General features: G+C 39.7%; 1 protein-coding gene and 1 long non-coding RNA gene across 7 annotated transcripts in view; one reads left to right on the top strand and one right to left on the bottom strand.

Moving 5' to 3' along the window:
• Positions 1 to 2,281: 2,281 nt before the first annotated feature.
• Positions 2,282 to 17,440, bottom strand: LOC142412777 (uncharacterized). The gene is made up of 3 exons (XR_012776612.1): positions 17,352 to 17,440; positions 3,473 to 3,582; positions 2,282 to 2,413 (listed from the first exon to the last, which is right to left on the bottom strand). It is a non-coding gene; the product is annotated as an uncharacterized LOC142412777 (long non-coding RNA).
• The window catches only part of ST6GALNAC3 (ST6 N-acetylgalactosaminide alpha-2,6-sialyltransferase 3), a 225,897-nt gene continuing 223,137 nt past the window's right edge, over positions 16,550 to 19,309 (top strand). For 3 of the 6 annotated variants that reach the window (XM_075508566.1, XM_075508567.1, XM_075508568.1), the window contains exon 1: positions 16,550 to 16,762. Coding sequence is in view for 2 of the 6 variants with exons in the window: in XM_075508562.1 (XP_075364677.1) it covers positions 16,745 to 16,762 (18 nt within the window). In the remaining 4 variants the exon portion in view is untranslated. The remainder of the gene's footprint in view (positions 16,763 to 19,309) is intronic. The other 3 variants (XM_075508562.1, XM_075508561.1, XM_075508565.1) reach the window with 2 other exon arrangements.

The following is a 19,309-nucleotide window of genomic DNA, read 5'->3' as shown; positions in this document are numbered from 1 at the left end:
GTTGGCCTTCCCCCTGATTCTTACCCATAGACCCTCCACCCTATCATCACCATCATCGAGCTCTAAACTATCCAGACACTCCCTGACGTATAGGGCCATGGCTGTAAGAATTTGGGTTGGAGCACTCTGCCTAAAAGCACAGCTAACCCCATTGCAAACAATCTGCCTTGGAGGTCATTAATGCCAGACTCTAGTATTGTTCTTGTGCTCTGTTATTGCTAGAGTGCTGGTTGACTACAAATTCTGTTTATTATACTTTCAGGAAGGTTTCTTCTCTCATACTTCCCAACACAAACAAATCTAAGTGTTCACTATTTAAGTTCTTACTTCATTAGATAACTAAACCATTAAAGTCTGTGAGACAAATACTGTAAAATAATTTTGAAGGCTAATATGAGGAAATTGAAACATGTTCCAGCCACAGAAAAGAAGCGAACTATATGAGGATTTTATATACACAGATGCACATGGGTGCACACACAGACACATGTATATGTACTCACATTAACTGTGTGGCTAAGTTTGTTGTAGATCATTTAATAAGCTCGACTCTTCTGGATCCTGCTCTACTTCTGGGTTGCAATGTCCATATAGGAATAATCTGATATGAAATTTGCCAATCCAAGGTGAAGAAAGAAACCCTTCTAGCTTGTCACGACATGCACCTAGTAATATTTCTGTTATGTGATTGTCTCATCTGTAGTTCAAATTTCAAGATATTATTAATTTTGTAAAAAAATATTTATAGTGTCTTTTCTCCCATAGTTCTCTTACTGTTTGCAGAACAGCACTGGTTTCAATGTTGTGTAAATGCAGATGTCAAGCTTACACTAAACAAAGCTCTGAATCTGCCATGTACTGTGTTGCACCACATAGCCACAGCAGCCTGGTCAGGAGTCCCTGCACTGTGCTCCAAGTATTTCATAGCAGATCAAAAACCTATTATAATGCCACTTCATTTTTATTTTACAATTATTTTCCTGGCTCTTTCCAGATGACAGATGGGATTTTGACTGTGATTGTGTTATGGTTTCTTTCTTGTTCTTTTAAATCCATACACCAAAATTTTATTTTGCGTGTTGCTGAGTCTCATGAGGCAGATCACCATCTTGGTCATGTTGCTGTGATCCCACTATAAGCCTAATAGTAAAATGTGTTCTGCTTATTTTTGAAAGTGAACAAGGAGACACCAATGTTATTCAGCAGTGTTGGCTGATAACAGTCTACTAGTAACTGAGAATAACTGACATTTAGGCCAGTATAATTTTTTTTCTTTGTAATTTACACTGTCCCAGTGGTTTAACAATTGTGCCAGCATTTATCTTGGTTGGATGCCTTTGCTTCCTTCTCTTGCATGATGCTGGGAAAGTCTTTGTAGTTATTATATCACATTCCCTGATGCCTTCATGTCTATTTTACATCCAATTTTCTATCTGTCTGCTAAGGTCATGTCTTGGTCCTAATCTGAGCATTAAATATATTTTGCTGGCTTGCACTGTGTGCTCTTTCTTACATGCAGAATGTCATCTATTGAATTATTGTGCTACTCCTTTATATGGCACTCTTGCTCCCCTTATCACCTGTAGCACAGATGACCCTTTACTCAGAACACTTTCCATTATCACAGTTCTCTCCATAATTCCCACGGGTGCTACCCTGCATTTAGGTTTCCCTCCTATTCTACATTGTATTTGCTATCCATATTTTTTTTCTCGTCATTTTTGTTCTTCCTATGGTTTGTTGTATTTGGTAAATTAGTTCTGTGCTCTGTTTATGCTCTTCACTTGGGATGTGAGCTTTGAGCTTTGCTTATTTCTTGATTAAAAACTTTTGTGGTCATTCTAAGGATTCATGGCATTGTAAGCAAATCTAAATAGTCACTGTCCTGTCGCCACAGCCTTTTTTCTATGTTCCTGCCTTCCCCTTGCACATGTGTGCACACACAGACGCTTTTTCCTTCACTAGCAGTAGCACTCATGCAACCAGGTGCCTGCTCCTGGAGTTGATCTCGCTGAAAATTAATCCTGAAGAGGAAAGAGTTTAGATTAATTCAAGCTGTAACAGAGCCACAGCTTGATTGTCCCTGCATAAACCTGTAATGAAGTTGGTTCATCTTGTATGTATGGGAAGACAGTTTCGTGCAGTTTGCCAGTCTACTCTCTCTGTGACTGAAGAGAGCTATTTACAGTAAATACAACTTTTGGATAGAAAATTTTCTTTTTTTAATTTTTTAAATTTTTTTTACATAGATCTTCCTGCTCTCCTGTTCAAATGTGCCTAACTTGGTACGTGGCGCAGATGCTCTTTCTTGGATCTCTCCTTTCTGCAGTTCTGTGTTCTTTACATTAACCTCCAAGGGCTTTCCAGCACCTCTTTTGTGTCCACAGGCCCGGAACAGGACTCTAATCCATACCTGTTGTTCTCAATTAAAAAACAAATTCTCAGTTTCTGATTTTGCATGTATGCAGGAACAGTTCCCTCCTGACATTTTTTGAAAACAGAGGAGAGTTTGCACCTTCACTGTGAACAACCCTGCACCACTGTTCCCCCCCAAGCACTGTCAGCAGCAGAGTTCCATGTTTCACCGCTGAGGTTACCAAACAGCATGGTACAGCATGAACCATGCAAAGGTGTCTGCCAGAACAGAGGGGACAGTTCTTCTAGTCTCTGGGAGAGCTGGTAGCTATACATGGATCACCCCAGCCCAGGGCACGCCTGGATCCCAGAGCAGGCTACAACCACCTTGATGTTGTAGAGGAAGAGGATGAGTAGTGCAGTTCTTCGCTTTCACTATTCATCTTTGCAGTTCTTGGTACAATGACAAGTAGGGATGGCTTGGATCAGCAGCATGTTTTCCCAGGTGGTTTTTGTTTTTAAAAATACCCCTATCTTTCTTTAAAAATTGTTTCTATTTATGAAATAGAAATTGTTTCTATTTTTAGAAACATCTAAAAAATGTTTCTATTTATAACTAATTATTGGTAGTAGTATGTGCAAGAAACAGGAAGCAAGGATCCTGTTACGTCTGGGTATCAAGGATAATCCCAAAGAAGAATATTGCATGGAAACTAGAGTACACCGAGTCTAAAGCAGAATAATCTCTTAATGGGGGATTTGCTGCTGAAGACAAGTGGCTCTCCTGATGATAATATAATTAAGAGCTTTTTGTGGTAACCAACCCTGCCAACTATATACTTCGTAAAACTACTGGCCCTTACACAAAATATGCTCCAGTGTCTGTGAATGTAGTTGCCACTGTTGCTTAATTGCTTCATGGTGCTGTGCAGGTAACCAGTTTGCACCCCAGTACTGCTTTTCAGCCACGTCTTGAATAGTCAGTCATAAGTAACAGGCAACACTAAAAGTTTGGCATAGAAGATGGTTAAGTAACTTTTTCTTATGAGAGACTTCTGTTCTAGTAGTGCTAGCAGACTAATTTGTCATTTACCTCACTAAAAATGCACGTACTTACTGTGGGTGACATGAACACCTGGTGGGGCTTATTTTTTCAATGTGTAGATAATTTGTCTGTGCTTTTGGAATCAAATGTTCCAATACTGACACTGCAGCCTGAAACAAGAACTGAAAGAGCCAACATACACCTGAGCTTTAAGAGATCTTTTTTGTGATTTCACTGCATGCAGTATAATCGTCCACTATATTTAGTGTCCTATGTTCCTAAACTGTTTGCGAGCAGATCCTGACTTCTGTGAGTAGTCACATCACTTTATAGGATGTTTAGCAACTTCCTGAGCAGTTCTTGGTGTTTTCTTTCTCAGTGGAATTAATCACGATAGTATTTACTTGCATTTCAGCCACAATTAGGAAACTTTCTGACTAATCTTGGAATAGATGAATTTAGACTGTTCCTGTAAATAGATTCATGTTTTGTTTGAGAATATTTTCCAGTGATTCTCACACATTATTGCAAATTCTTGCATGGTTTTAGAAGCAAACGGCAAATGTGTGCTAAACACTTTAGCAAATGCCTCCTGGAAATAGAAAATAAATGACTACAGAAAAGACTTAAAGCTTTACATTTCCATCTGTGTCATGGTGAGATCTCGGTGTTAACAACCTTGTCTCTTGGCCTTCTCTCTCTCAGGTTCTTCCTCTCAGACTTGCAGAGTCCTGATCTAATTTCATTTTGCCTCTGGAAAGTTTCTTCACTATTTTTGTGAACTGTAGCATGCAAACAGTAAAGCAGAAATGTTGGCTTTTGGAGATTGTTGCTTGCTTTCCAGCTGAAATAATTTCCTCTGACAAGCCATCTCCCCTTGCAGTATCAAAATTACTATTTTCCAGCACTTATTTATTTACCTGAGTACATTAATATGATACTACATGGGCAATCTGCAATGCTATTCTAGCCTGGCTGTGGTCAGTCATCCTTGCTACTGCTTTGAGCTGGTCTGGAGAGAGCGAAGTGTGGACAAAGGAGAGCAGGAGCAGGGGGAAAGAATCCCGCATCTCTCTCTGCAGCTATTCTCAAGGAGAGACAGAATAGCATGATAAAACTCCAAAAGTTTTGTTCAAAGCAAAGCAGAGCTACTGTCTGAAATGTATTCAAAGCTAAATTCTCCTGCCCCTCCAGTGAATTTCTTTTGTGTAACAGTGTCTGTTTTGACTGTGCATAAGAAAAGCTTCAAGCAATGCAAATAATGGCCTTCTTCTGAAACCCAGATAGAAATAAACTGGGCACACTCTAGAAATGTAAATGTCACTAAAATCTCATGTGGGTTTAAGATACTGCTTTGAAAATTCACAAATTTGCTCTCACTTACCTAGGCTTATGTTTGGGAGGCTATGTTAAAGAAAGAGAATTCCACTTTAGAAAAACAGTTTCCATTTCTGTTTGTGAAAACAGAATTAAACACAAACTTGTCAGCTCTTTACCCAGTCCTGATGCCAGTCTATTTAAATATACCAGTCAGTGGCCTTGTGCCTTTACCTTTCTAATACAGAGCTGCTGTCCCCTGGGAGGAATTGCTGATGCTCCGCTTTGTGGGATTTAAAAATAGTAACCAGGGGAAGGAAGGAAATGCTCTCAAAGCTGCAATAGGGGTAATTTCCTGTCTGACCTCTGTTTCTCTGTGTTTCCACCCCCCCGCCCCACCCCGTATTATCCCAAGACCTTTTAGTCCTGACTGAAACCTTATTAATATTACAGCCCTTAGACTATAGCAACAACAGCAACTGCCTGTTCACAGAAGGGAAGTGTGACTGCAAAGCCTGATGTCCTTCTTGATTTTTCCAAAAGAGCAACCAGTAAAGAGTTCCCATTATATTAGACTAAGACTTTTACAGGACTGCAGCAATGTGCAGTTCTCTTTATTCTTATCAGGAGAAGGTAGATAAATGTTAACTTGCAAAGCAAATTGTCCAAGAATAAAAAGGATATGACAGAGCTGTGACTTAAAAAGCAGGTCCTTCCTGACACTTCTGAACCAGTTGCCTCTCAGTTGTTCACGATCTCACCTAACAGTCAAGTTTATATCTTCCTTCTGAGGAAAACTCTCTAAGGATTGTGATTTATACCAAGAAGGACATAAATAAGGTCCTGGGGAAAGTCCAGTGGGTCTGCCCATTTCTCCTGTGGCATCCACTTCTGGAATGATACTTCATTAAGGGAATTAAAGGATAGGTTTAGTCCAATGTAATTAAATCTCCCCCTACCCACAACTCCAAAATTATGCACCTCTACTTTAGGAGCCTTTAACTGCAAAAGATAACTTTATTTCAGATGAATAAAATGGAGGAACTCTGTTTGCAGATAGGTGTTGCCTTTAGTCTCACATAAAAAAATCTAGGCTATCCATGTACTCTGACACTTTCTTGTGTGAGCAGCCACCCTGCGTGCATGTGGGCTCCAGAATTTAAATTGAACCAGTCCTTAAAATCGTTAATTTACCTTGTCCTGACAACTGCTTGCTTCCATGGCTGCTATACAAAATGTCTAAATGGGCATAAAGTCAATCTTAGCTCCTAGTATATATTTTTTTCAGAGTCCATGAAATCTGGTGCTGTAGTTTCTCCAAATGCTGTTGTAAATTTTATTAAAAGGGAAAGCCAGACACAGTAAGTTTATCTCCAACTATAAAGCATTTTCTTTATCATGTACTGCAGCATTTTAAAGAGACAACTGAGCTATGGGAAGACTTCTGTCACATCTTGATAATGAAAATCCTAGAAGGCTTTGAAAATAATAGAAATGTTATAAAACTGTATTATTGTGTGCATGGTAAATTACAGGCTATTTTTAACTTTGATACTTTCTGGTGGATTAACAGAAATACTGTAGTTTTATTGAGATTAACACTAATTCTGGTAATAAATCTCTGGGGGAAAATGAAATGATGAGCATTACCCACCTGAGGATGATTACAATCATTTTCTTTCCAAAATGTTTTCCTTTTAAAATATGTCTCTTTATACTTAGTTTATTCCCTTCTTGGTGTTCACATACAACATTACTTGCACCTTTGTTGCAAGAGAATCAGTATGTTATGTGATTTGCAAACACTAACAGCTATGCTATCAATAATAAGAACAGACATAGAAAAATGATATGCTGATAATTATCTTGAGAATATAGGGGCAGGAAAGCTCTTGTCTTGCACATTAATGTTAAAAATCTTCATAACGAACACATTTCACTTAGATGTACTCAAATGTTTTTGACTCCAAGTTCTGATTCCTTTGCTACTGGGACGTAGGCTGTGACTATAGGGCAATATTAATAAATATATACTGAAACTGCTGAGAATGCTTTTACAGAGGCCTTTAAATTGTAGTGAGGGAGGAATTATAGTTATGAAGGTTTGTAAATGATTGTGTGATTGAAGACATGGTAAATTTCTCCTGGAGATATACAACTTACTTCCAGTGAAAACTTTGGAAATTGAATTATCTTTGCAAAACCTGGTATTTTATATCAAAGGCCACTGAGTCAAAGTCCCTCACTGGCTTGAAGTGATGTACGGCAGGATTAAATTGCTCAAAAAATTGGCTCTTTAAAAATAGTCAGACCACCAAATCTTTGTGTTTTACCACTATAATGGATGTATGCATCTTCCACTTTCAGGCTGGGGAAACTGCTAACAGGAACTTAATGCCTTTTTGAAACTCTAAAATAACTTTTAACAAAACATCAGGATCACCATAAGTCATAAATCATCAAAATTAACCAGATCAGCAGAGATTATTAATCATCAAAAAGTGGTGTGTTTTTCTAATTGTCCAGGGACCATTGTATGGACTTTATATGGACCATTAAATGGGCTTACTCTGAGACTTCTCAGTTCTTAAGTTATTTGGACTCTTAAAATAATGTGGGGGTTTTAATTTTTTTTTTTTAATCAAAGTTAGCATAATAATGACATACGTTCTTTCTGTAGCTTCTAATTGAGAAAGTATACGTTGGTAGAGACGACAAGTTATATCCTATTAAATGGCAGAGTTGGTAGATTCAGCAGTCAGTATTAACTAGATTGGGGTTTGTCACAGGACAGGATCTTGCCTTTCTTTGCTGCTACCACATATCAGGGAAAGGTTGTATCTTGTATTCTAGGTCTAGAAGTGACTGCTTTTGTGCGAGTTGTTGGTTTCTGAGGAATGGTGTCTTGGATGGTCCTGGAAGTTAGAAAACTTTACTGGCAACTTCACTGAGTGACACTGTAATGGCAGGAGATGGAATCTGTGCCTCTGATTTCTGGGATACTAAAATAAAAATAGTATTAAATAACAAACCTAGGCATTCAAAAGTTTAAAATGCCAAGCTGACTACTTCTCCATAGTTTTAATAACATGGTTTTTGTTCTAATGCTCCTGACTTGTTTACGTGCACAGGTTGGCCAGATGCAGGTGGAGAGCAGCTATTTAATATTCTGTTTGCTCCTCCTTGCCCAAGTGTGGCCCTGTGCCGTACGTTACTTCATGACAGTGAAAGCATTTCCTGAAGACAGGATGTCTAATTTCCTAATGGACACTCTTATGCCGTTCACTGTAATATGACATATCCACATTAAAAATTATTACTGTTTTATAGGAAAGAAAGAGAGTCACAGAAAAAATAGTTAGTGTCCATTTATGCTGCTGTCCAATATAGGGTGCCTAAGATTTCTTTTTTCAGAGTACTTAGCATTATGTATCAATTAATATGCTGAAAATATAACTCCTATTACCTTCAAATGCAGCTGCAAGGACCCAGTGCATCAGTGAATAAGCCCTTATGGTTTCAAATTGGGAGCTCAGAAAATGAGGGAAAATAATACTAGTGCCTAGCTCTTAATTCAGAGACGATTGCAGAGGATTTCTGTTAGAGACAAGTAAGTACAGAATCCACCTCTTCACAGCTGCTTTCAATGATTTAAATCATCAGGCTACTTCTGCAGTTTTTCCTTAAAAGCATTTCTCATTCACTGTATAATTTTTAATTTTTTCCAGTAAGTGAAGCAGTGAGCCTGTAGGAAACAGCATATTCATGTAATGCTGATTCACTCTCATCTTTTGCAAATTCCATCTTTTGAACTAGAAAAAGGAGGAAAAATGGAGGGGAAAAAAAACCCCCAAGCAAACAAAAAAACCCCACCAAACAAAAAAACCCCCAAAACTTCCTTTGGGGAAAGAATAGTGTGATCATGTCATTTAAAAATTCTGAGATCTGTATACCCAGGCTAAATTTAAGTTGCACAGACAAACTGAATTCCTGTATTTCTTTCTTCTTTTGTTCAACTCTACAACTTTAATTGCAATGTTTTCAATAACATCATTTGTGTGTAATTCAATTTTTGTGTTTGGAGCCCTAAACCTTTTAAGTCAGGGTTTCTGATTATTCCAATAAAGGCAATATCCAAAAGTTCTCTAACTCATTAGGCACCTTAAATCCCCCTATAACTGCACCTTTTTATCTTCTAGTTCAGTATTACACAGCAGTGTAGAAAACTGTCAGAAGCAAGCTTGTTGTCAGTTATAAACTTGTAACATTGTTAATTAAAAGCACTGCATGGAAAATATTTTGTTTGGTGTGATAGCTATCAGATGTTTCAGAAGATATAAAACCCTTTTTCTTGATAATATATATTTATAGTTCGAGATGGACCCTTCAAAGCACAGCAAAGTTTTGCTACTGGCAATTTTCATGGGTGAAAGTAGCTTTAATAACAAGGTGGCTATTTTCTTCTCTTTAGATCCAGTGGAGCAAAGTCTGTTGATGTTACGACACAGCAAGATGGCTGGCTAGTGTCTCTAAAGGCTTCAAGAAGAGTGTGGATTTAATAGGGGAGTAGACTATCAGTTTATTTGGATTCAAGGGAGTAAAGCTCATGATTCAAGATCTGTAAGCAGCTTTTACTGTTTCTGTTTCTCAAGCTGTAGCTAGGTAAGACTTTAAATATGGCAAGAAGGGAATTTCATTGAGAGAATTTTAATAGAAGGAGTAGAGTTGGATTTCAGTATGATAGTTTGATTGGTTTCATAACTCAGGAATCAAGTACAGAATGAGGTTTAAAAACAGGAATGTGTGGGTTCTAGTGAGTTTCGGACCGTCTCTGTAAATCTCTCCATGTGACACCTCTGGTAACATGAAAACATTGCTTCGTTTTCTGGTATATAAATCATATTTTTTGCTCTATGTCTAAACATTGGGGCCATAACTGAATAAAATATATCTAAGCCAGAAAACATCTGTGAAACACTTTTTTGTTCCTAAAATTACTGTCATCATGTTACAGATCCATTTATAGCATGCTAAAATAATGCTAATTCATAATGCTCAATGAAACAAGACCACAAGTTACACTTGGTGCTAGTTTATATCCTGTGCATGCTACTGGCTTGGTAGAGCCAGTGCAGGTGATAAATTGTTGCAGAATTGGACCCATTTCTGATAACATTTGTCTGTTTTTCTGTTGAAAGCCTGTAACTACAAAGAACTCTAAAACCTGAGACTAAGATTAGAAAAATCCTTTGACTGCTTTTGTCTTGCTGTTGTGCTGGTTTTAACTAGAAATAGAAAGTTCTGGACCACAGGCCAAATCTGTCTTCAGGATCTTATTCTTCTGGACCCCAGCCATGTGCAGCCTCTGTCCTGCACTCTGTCCTGGCTGTCATGCTGCTCCCTCTGTCTCTTAAGAAGATGTGGGGCAGAGAATCTGTTGTCCCTGGTGGCATGGCACATCCCTGGTGGCATGGCATGTTCCTCTGGCTTTCTATTCCTGGCAGAGCAGAGCCTGTTGAGCAGTGGCTGCTGCTGTCCCCACTCAGAGCCCTGTTGCTGCCAGCCAGAGCAGGGGAAGACCTCCAAGAACCCTCAGAGGATGTTGACAGTGGTGGGGTCTACACAGTGCCTAAAAGGATAATGTATGGGACACTGGGTAAGCAAGATGAGTGCCAGGGGCTGTCTTTCCCCTATTTCCCTATTTTCCAGCCTGTGAAGTAGAGGTAGGTTCCTGATCTTCACAACTGCCCCCCTCCCTGGAAAAAATAGGATTCTCAAGTTCCCATCTCATTCCCAGAATACAGATGGATTGATTGATTTAGTTATTTTCTTATTTTCCCTGGAGGACAATTTTTCATTCAAGACCAAGATAGGGCTTTAGGAGTCAGAGTTTTGTGATGCTCTGATGTGTAGCAGGATGTTGTTGAGCAAGGTGGCTAAGATCTGACAGTGCTGGGGCTGAGCCCCTCTAGATACGTTACATGAGAGTGGTCAAACCCCCACCACCACCACTCCCCCACCCCCCAAATTAATTCACTCCTGCATTAAACAAATCTATCTTTACCGCTGTGCTTTTAAGGTTTTCCTTTCAAGTGCAAAGAAATGTTAGATAAAGCCTCGGGAAGGGATAGGGACAGGTTTTTTTCAAAAGACAGGTAGTTTGGATAATAACAGAGATTAGCCCATAAAACCAGTAGCTGACTGGATCTTTGGAGGAAGCACAGCAGGGGACAGTCTCTGCTTCTGCAGTTCAGGAGAAGGTACTCTCCTAAGTTGAAATACTGGTTTTAAATTTTCTGTTCCAATTTAGGGCCTTCAATACTGTGATTAAAGTCGTCGTTGGTTCCTTTTCCTAAGCTCCTTTTATGTGAACAGCTGTATTCTCCAACATAAAATCTCATTAGAGGGCAAATTGACATGGACCTATCTAAGTGTGAAATAACATTAATGTTTTTGTGATGTTAAAATCATATGTTATAAAAATAGTGGGAGTGTAAGGCATTGATAATAGGAGCAAAGAATGTAAAAAGTTAATACTGGAAAAACCAATTATGTCCTTGGCTGAAGAACTTGCAAGAAATGCCTATCAACCAACAATGTTCTCTAGTCAGCCACATTACCTTTAAATGACAGTTCATTTTCAAACACATTATTTTGCTTTTGAATGCCCTTCGGAATATTATTGGTGGGTTTTCTTCTCCTGGAGACGGCAATAAGTTATACGTTTGTTTATCTTACTATTTTTATACAGGCAAAACAGCTGGTGGCATAGGTGGATGCAGCACTCTGAAGAGTTGCTTAGTCTGTTTTAATTAGAGGAAAGCTGCCTGGAAAGATGGACAGTGTTCTTCTCCGAGCATGTTTTTTTTGCTGCATTTTAAATTCCATTTAAATTCCATTTGTTCTGTTAAAACAAATTTACAAATAAGATATGACATACACTTTTCGTTAATATAAAATAGAATAATCTGTAGTTCAGTGTAAAATGATTACTGTTTCATAAGTAACTTCGAAAGCAGAAACCTGAAGTTCTCAGATGAGTTTGGATTGAAAATAAAATTACAACATTCTGAAAAGATTACTGACTTGTAGGGTTTGTTTTGTTCTGCTTCCAGGAACTTCTACAGACCTTTGTGTTTTAATCTCTGAATATTCATGCATTTAAAAATACTGTGGGTTTTTAATTTTCTTTTAAATAGTAAATACTTATTGACAACATTGTGTGCTTTGTAGAAAAGCCATATACTACATATATAGGATAGACTATATCCTTTATATCATATAGATATAAAATAGCATAGCATTTACCTTATTCAAAGATTTGCCTTGTGTTAGAGAATAAAGGGAAAATTTTTCTCCTAAAACTGTTAGGTTTGGCCAACACTTGATTTTTATTTTTTTTTTAATTGATTCTTTTTTTTTTAAAGGATGTTTAGTTGAAGAAAGTTGGGAGGCATGGATTTGAGGGTGTTTTTATGTGTGTATTAGAAAGGGGCTGGGGCAGGGGCAGGGGGGGAACTCAAGAACATGCAAGGTCTGAAAGTGCTGTGTGGCTATGCTAAATTGTTACCATGACACTGAATAATAGTGAGGTGATGAGCTGAATTTCTAATAGCATTAATGGTGGTGAGCAATCTTTGTCTTCTGCCAGTAAAACATGCAGAAGTAAGTATTCCACAATTAAACCTTTTTTTTAAAAAAAAAAAAAAAAAAACGTGGCATGGTTGTCCTGCAGCTGAGTAAGGTACAGACGAGTTGTGCTGAGAAGGAAGCTGGGTAGGGCAATATATACTTCCGATTGGGCTCCTTCACTAATATGTATATGGCATGCTTGTTTTAAGCTGTAAGGATTTCTTGAAAAGTAAAGGTAGAATTCGGGCTGTATCAAGCCCCATGTGTTCTCCTCAGCTTCTGGACTCCAGACAGAGTGTAGCAGGAGTTCACCTCTGAAATGAAGCACACTAGACTGATTTAGCCATTTTTCTTACCTGAAAAGTCAGGGTCATGAAAAGGTTTAAATTAAAATGACATGTAACATTTGGATAACCTGATAAGATTTCCTGTTCAAATCATAGCCTGCTGTCTTTCTATCATCTCATCTTCTACCTCTGTCAGACCATTGGGCTGCTGAGTAGCTTATATTGCTTACCTCTAATGGTGAGTTACGTGAGGTAAGGAAAAATCGATACAGAAGGTTGGGAAGATGAGTTCTCTGGGTAAGAGTAGAGCGGATCTCTTACTCCACCACTGACTCAGGCTGCACCTGAAGGGTGAGAAATGCCATCTTGTGTCATTCCTGCCTGATAACACTTTGTAGTAGCAGCAAGTATAAAAATAGTTTCTTCCATTTTGGCACATTTTCACTAGATGAGACGGTGTCTGATTTCAACAGCTAGTGAGAAGATGATAGTTTTCAGACTTTCTCTAAGCAGGCACTTTTAAAATACAGAGTATGGGACTAACAAATTAATGTTTAAGTCTGTTACCTCTTTGTGGGGTTTTGGCTTCGAAGTTCTTATTACAGGTGAAAGTACAGCTTCATCAGCTACATGATGTCCATTCACTTAACAAACCAATCGAGCAATATTCATGGCACAGCCTAGCCCAGCATAACTAGCCATATTGGCAGTATAGAGAAACTCTTACTTGAATGCTGGTATTTTGTAGCTGTATTAATCTTTGCAAATTAAGGTTTAATCAGCCTTCTCCACAAAGGATTGATTTATTATGACAGAATTAGTTTTTTAAGACCTAGAATTGAAAAGGGTTGCTACCCAAACAACCATATTTTCCCCAGGGTTGCATCTCCATAGGAACATATTGGCAGGGTTTGAACTAGATGGCAAATATGCAAGGTCTTTGTCCTCAGAACTAGAAGTAGTGACTTTGTGTGGCCTGTCACAGTGATTCAGACTTGACAGGCAGTTTCATACTGCCTTTGGCATCCCTACCAGGCAGCAACAACTGTGTTCATTTTGGACGTAAAGTTGCAGGCGCAACTGAAATTTGAGTGAGCCATATTTGACCTAAAGCTGATTTCAAGAGCATTTTAAGTTCAAGTAAAACACTTCATGAGGCTCACGGAAAAGATGTGCTTACAACATTTGTTTGCTTTTATCATTTGGTGGATGCATTTCTTCATGTAGTTTCTCTGAGGTGAAATTAGCTCAGCCTAAGGCCAGGCTTTCTGCTGCTGTTTACGGTGATCTCAGCTACAGTCATACCTTCAATTCTTGTCCCCAGGAGCAAATAAACTGGAATTTCATATCCGTCCTTAAAGAAAAGTGCGTATTTGTCTGAAAAGCATGGGTTTAGGTTTTCTGCTCTCTAAATTAAGTTCTGGAAGAGAAAATTCAAGCTTCAGCTGTATTTGCAGAGAACAAACACAGAGTTTCACATGGCTCGCTTGCAAGCACCAGCAGAGCATTGTCTAAAACAACAGCTGCTGCTGCTGCGGGGGTTCCTGTGGCTGGGAATGGCCAACAGGAGCTGTGGGACCCTCTGCACACTGTGAGCAACTCATGGGCACTTAGAGCGCTTTCAGGATTCCAGAAAATCTATTTGACTGTATTTCACTAAACTAAGAAAATTTAGAGTGGCTGTAGCTGCCTGTTGGACAATCTAAGAAATTACTTTTGTTATGCCCTTAAAAAGGGGTCATACAAGCATCTTGGCAGGCAGGTGAATATGAGGTGGTTGCGTTGTGGTGAGTCACAGAGGGAGGGAGGGAAGGATGGCTGTTGCTGAAGTGAAGTAATGATGAAGTATCTTTAAGAAAAATGTCCGTTTAGAAGAAGTCTAAAAGTTAAAGGTCACCATATTTTGTCTGATACGGTGTTTAGAATCAAAGCATGTCAGAGAAATTCTTAAAGCAAGACACCTACCCACATCTCTGCCTTTCCTTAAGGAATATCATTCACTGGAAATCCCTCAATGGTTTGGACATATTGAAATGGTTGACCTTTTCAGGACAGTTTCTCTCCAAGTCTCATTCCTTTTGTTCTTTACAGAGTTGGTAAGGCGGGGGGTGGGAAGGGGATGGAATATTTTTCATTTGCCTCAGATGGAAACTTTTCCCATGCCCACCACACAGATGGAAGGAATAGTTTCAGTCCCAGAAAAACTAGATGCTTGACTGCTGGAGAGAAAAATAGGCAATTATTTTTTTTAATCGGAAAAAAATGAATAATTTGTGTATCCTATTCAGGAAAAAACAGAGCTTTGTTACAGAACTCCTTATGAATAATTAGTCCTTAGAGAGGCATAAACTGCAATCCAGAATGACGTAACACTGCTTGGTGGTAGCTTCTAATAAAAAAAGACCATAGGTCCCTCCCTCACAAGCTTCTTCCACTGATTCGTTGTTTAGATATTTCCTTAGGTTAGACAACTCATAGTTAGAAACTTCAATAATTTTTTTCATTAGTCTCCCCAACAACACCTACAATTTTTAGCTCAAGAGCTTTGGCTTGTGGCTGTAGTTGAGCAAAGAGGTGGATTTCCAGTGGTAAGAGGTGCTGAGGAGTTTGCAGGACCTGTGTAAAACTACGGCGCTCTGGAGGGGCAGTGCAAAGGCCAAACACAAATTGGCATCTTCTTTGGAAGTGCACAGGAAGGCAGCCAAGGAGCGTGAGCTGGAGAAAGCCTCCCCAGTCCCTTTCTGTTCTGCTCTTGGGGATGATTTGCCCCTGCATAGAAATGAGGACAGAGGATTCCTTTAGTTTCAACCCACTTACTGTCTTGAGGGATTGCACCTGGACAGGAGAGGCTTGCCAGCCAGGGAACGGTATTGGTTATTAAATGTGCAGCACAGCACTAACCCCCTCTGGAGTCCACATATTAAGGAGCCCCATGGTAAGCAGTTTCATAACATTAACTGGAGTGTACTGGCTGCATGTAAACAGGTACCCTGAGTTGCTGCAGAGAGGATGAAGACATCCACTACAAGGAATTTCTTAAGGGAGAGGGAGAGCTTTGGTGTGTATTAAAGCAGCAGGAGTGAAGCAACGTAGCACACAAGGAATACAGGGAAGGTGCCAAGTACAGAAAATGCAAAGAGTTCCAAGATGTAGTAATGAGAAGTACTGGGGAAAGTGTAAGAGGAGGAGAAAGAGACTGCAGGAGAAGCGACAAATATGAAGTCAAACCTTTAGAATATATAGAGCACGATATGTAAGAGAAGAATTTGAATTGAATGAGATGATTTAAAGTGAAAAATTTCTTCAACAGCTGAATGTATTCATCTGCAGTTAATCCCACTGTAGTGTAGGAAAGCCCAAAAAAAGTTCAGAGAGCCTTTATCAGACTTGCACAAATAAAAAAACCAAAACCAGTCCACACTTTCCATTCCCTCTGATGTATGCCAGCCCTTAACACAAAAAGGCAGGCGCAGCACAACGCAAGCACCTCTGGTGGGATATTTGTGTTGGCTGCTGATAATGATTAGCTCTCATTGGGAAGCAGTTGCAGCCTTCAGACAAAGGGAAGCCTGCTGTACAATGAAAAGGGCTGAACATAAAACGATACTTCACACTAACAAGCAGCGTAAGGATTTTTAGAGCCCAAATAATGAGAGAGTTTGGACTTTTCTGACCAATTGGCAGCAACCATCTCCTGAGAACATTTAGAGAGTTGCACAGGGATTAATTATAAGCACGCAGCTTGCTTTCCAACCATTGCAAAACATCTGGAAGGTATAGATTGCCATTTGTACGTATAGTATTGCGTGAGAGTGTCCTGGAGCTTACAAAAATACATCCTGGAGCCATGAATCAAACTCGGTCATGTGACAGAGGGGAGGTACCAGGCTGGCTCCCAGCCAGTGGTAGGAGCTGATGGGTGGAACAAACGGGGCATAAAAAGACTAATATGACTAACGGATCCTGGATGCGTGGTACCCTTATTTGGATCTACAGGAATGTAGGCTCTAGCAGTTCTGCAGCTCTACCAGCCTTTTGCCTGACACTGGAACTGCTGCTCACAAAGTAGAATCGTGCTGCTCTGTGGTAGGAAGGATAGAGAAAGAACATGGCCTGCATTTTGAAGGTAAATCTCTATCTGTTGCTTGAATGCATTGTTAGAGAGCCCCTTGCTGCTCAGAGGCATGGATTCGGTACGGTGCTATTGCACCTTCGTTGTCTTTTTGAATACTGGCTTTCTTTGGCAAATGAATATGGAGAGATTCTGCAACATACAGCTGTGCTCTGCTTCCCTCTGCCATTCTTCTCCTCTTTCCCTGCATTGTCAGAACTGCAAGCTATCGGCTAGCGGGAAGGGAACTGTGTACCGAATAATAGGAGGGGGGTGAGGGGCTCTGGTTTGTCTCAGCTGACTTTGAGCTGAATTCCTTCAGGAGCAATAGCATTCGGGCAACAGACTTCCAGTACAAAGGACAAAACGGGGGAAGTTATTTTCTTTTTCTGACCGTGCAGCGTTTACTGCTTTTAAAGCAAAGGTTGCAGATGTACACAGCTGTCCCAGTTGCTCCTTAAGTACACACTCCTCTGCTGAATTTACCCAAGATCCACATGTTCCACGCAATTATACTTAATATTTAATTACCTTTGCTAATTAAGCGACCTATTTGATAGAGGGTTTTTCCCCTTCATGCCAGCAAATATAAGTGTAAACTTACCGTGTGATTGTATGCTTTCTCCAGCTTGCTTTCCTCACCGGGAGAAAAGTATTTGCAACCAGCGTGTCATGGAGATGGAGGGAGCATCACTAGCACTAAGTATTGAATGAAAGGGGAGGAGGCGGAAGTGCAGTCAGTTGAGAACAAACAGTGTTTGTTTCCTTACAGGGTTGTCACATGCAGGGAGCCACTCTCCTGTGCCTGGCTTGAAAGTGCCTTGTTTCAGATTCATTTGCTCTCTGCCTTGCTCCTTTCTGTGTATATTTTGAATACCCTTGCGCTCTGTTCCTTTTAGTAAATAAAACTGCTCTGTGAACGCTTTGTTAGTTTCAGTCGGATCTTCTAACAAAGGGTTGATTATCCCAAACTTTGGGATGGCCTCTCATAGCAGTTGCCTTCAGCATATCAGCAAAATGGATAAATTGCAAAGCTTCAGAACAGCCCCCAAGTAATAAATGTTCCTGCGTCTCCGTGAATCCAATTCTTACCACTTTTTTTTGGTGTTCAACTTTAAAAACAACTTCTTATTTTGCTGCACTGTTTTCCCCTTTCATTCATTCCCTACTAGTGGGTCTGTGGTACGTGGATGTTTTTTGAGTTTTCTTTCATGAGCATGTGGGTTGTGGCAGCTTATATTAATAAATATGGCAAAGTCTGCCCCAAGTGCAGAAACTTTGCTGAACCTGCTAGGTTCTGCTTGGAGATAGATGGTAACAAACTCCTTTAAGCAGACAGCGCTGACGCAATTGAGAGTTAAGTTGTGACTTGGGATGAGGAGATACGAGATCCGTGAATGGAGCCTGGCTTCACAAAGATAAGCATGTGCACTCCTTTTCAAAAACACTCCCTGAATGACTTAGCTTGTATTTGCAAGTGATCTAGACCTCTTTACTTTTGTTGGACTATGCGGAGAGATCACATGCAAAATCTTCCCTCTGGCCCTAACAGTGAAATAAGAATATCCTTTTATGAGAAAACCCCAGTGTCTCTTTCCCCCTCCCAATCATTTCCTCTGCACAGTCTGGTGACACAGCTTGCCACAAGCATGACTTCTGCAGGGCCTTCCTTTTAGAATTTGAATTGTAACACAATAAACACCTTCCCTTTGCCCAGGCCTAGAGCTCCATTTGCTTGTAATTCTGATGATTAAATCAATAGATAAATTGGTATTCCTTGACAGACAGCCCTCTGCCAGCTTAATTCTTAATCTTGTTAATACAGGCAGGTGCAAGGATAAAAAGTGAAAGAGATTATGTGAAGATTAGCTTTGCCATAAGGCAGGCTGGACTTTCTCAGACAGACATCCCTAGTAGTAATTTAAATGTCTGGATCAAGATACTTAATGGTGTATAAGTTTTTAATGCAACGCCTACAGATACTCCTCAAGCTTTTACCATAACAAGGAAATTCAGAATAATATGTATATTTTGATGTGACACCAGGCTAATTCTTTCCTGAAAATACAAACCTGTTAGCCACACCCTCCTCCTTTCTCTCAGGTTTGTTCTGACTTCCTCATTTATTCAGTCAGTAGCCTGTGTGGAAACATTTTTTTTTAAAAAACAACAAACAAAACCAAACAATCTGTCCCATAGCTATAGATTTTAACTAGGTGGCAGCACAGCGGATGGGAAGCCAAAACAACCGTGTGTCCTTACCACTTCAGCCCCGAGTGCCTCTGGGGCACTGCCTTGTGGCTTGCCCTGCCTCCGTTCCTAGATTTTTAAATTCCACCTGCACTCCCCCCCTCCCCTCCCAGGATATTGATATTGAAACTTGTTGAATGTTGGAGTTCTGTATGTGTGAAAGGTTAACATAAGTGAGATTGGATAGAGATGTCTGTAAAGTGCAAAGAACAGAGGTGGCTATTCATAATTAACTGGAGAGTTACTTAGAGTGGTTAAGAGCATATTGGAAAAAGTGTATAACCTGTAGATACCAAGACCTCCTTTTTATTC

This window comes from Mycteria americana, chromosome 7 (genome assembly GCF_035582795.1).
Source record: "Mycteria americana isolate JAX WOST 10 ecotype Jacksonville Zoo and Gardens chromosome 7, USCA_MyAme_1.0, whole genome shotgun sequence".
In the NCBI taxonomy this organism is placed as follows: domain Eukaryota; kingdom Metazoa; phylum Chordata; class Aves; order Ciconiiformes; family Ciconiidae; genus Mycteria; species Mycteria americana.
This window is presented reverse-complemented; position numbering and strand designations above follow the sequence as displayed.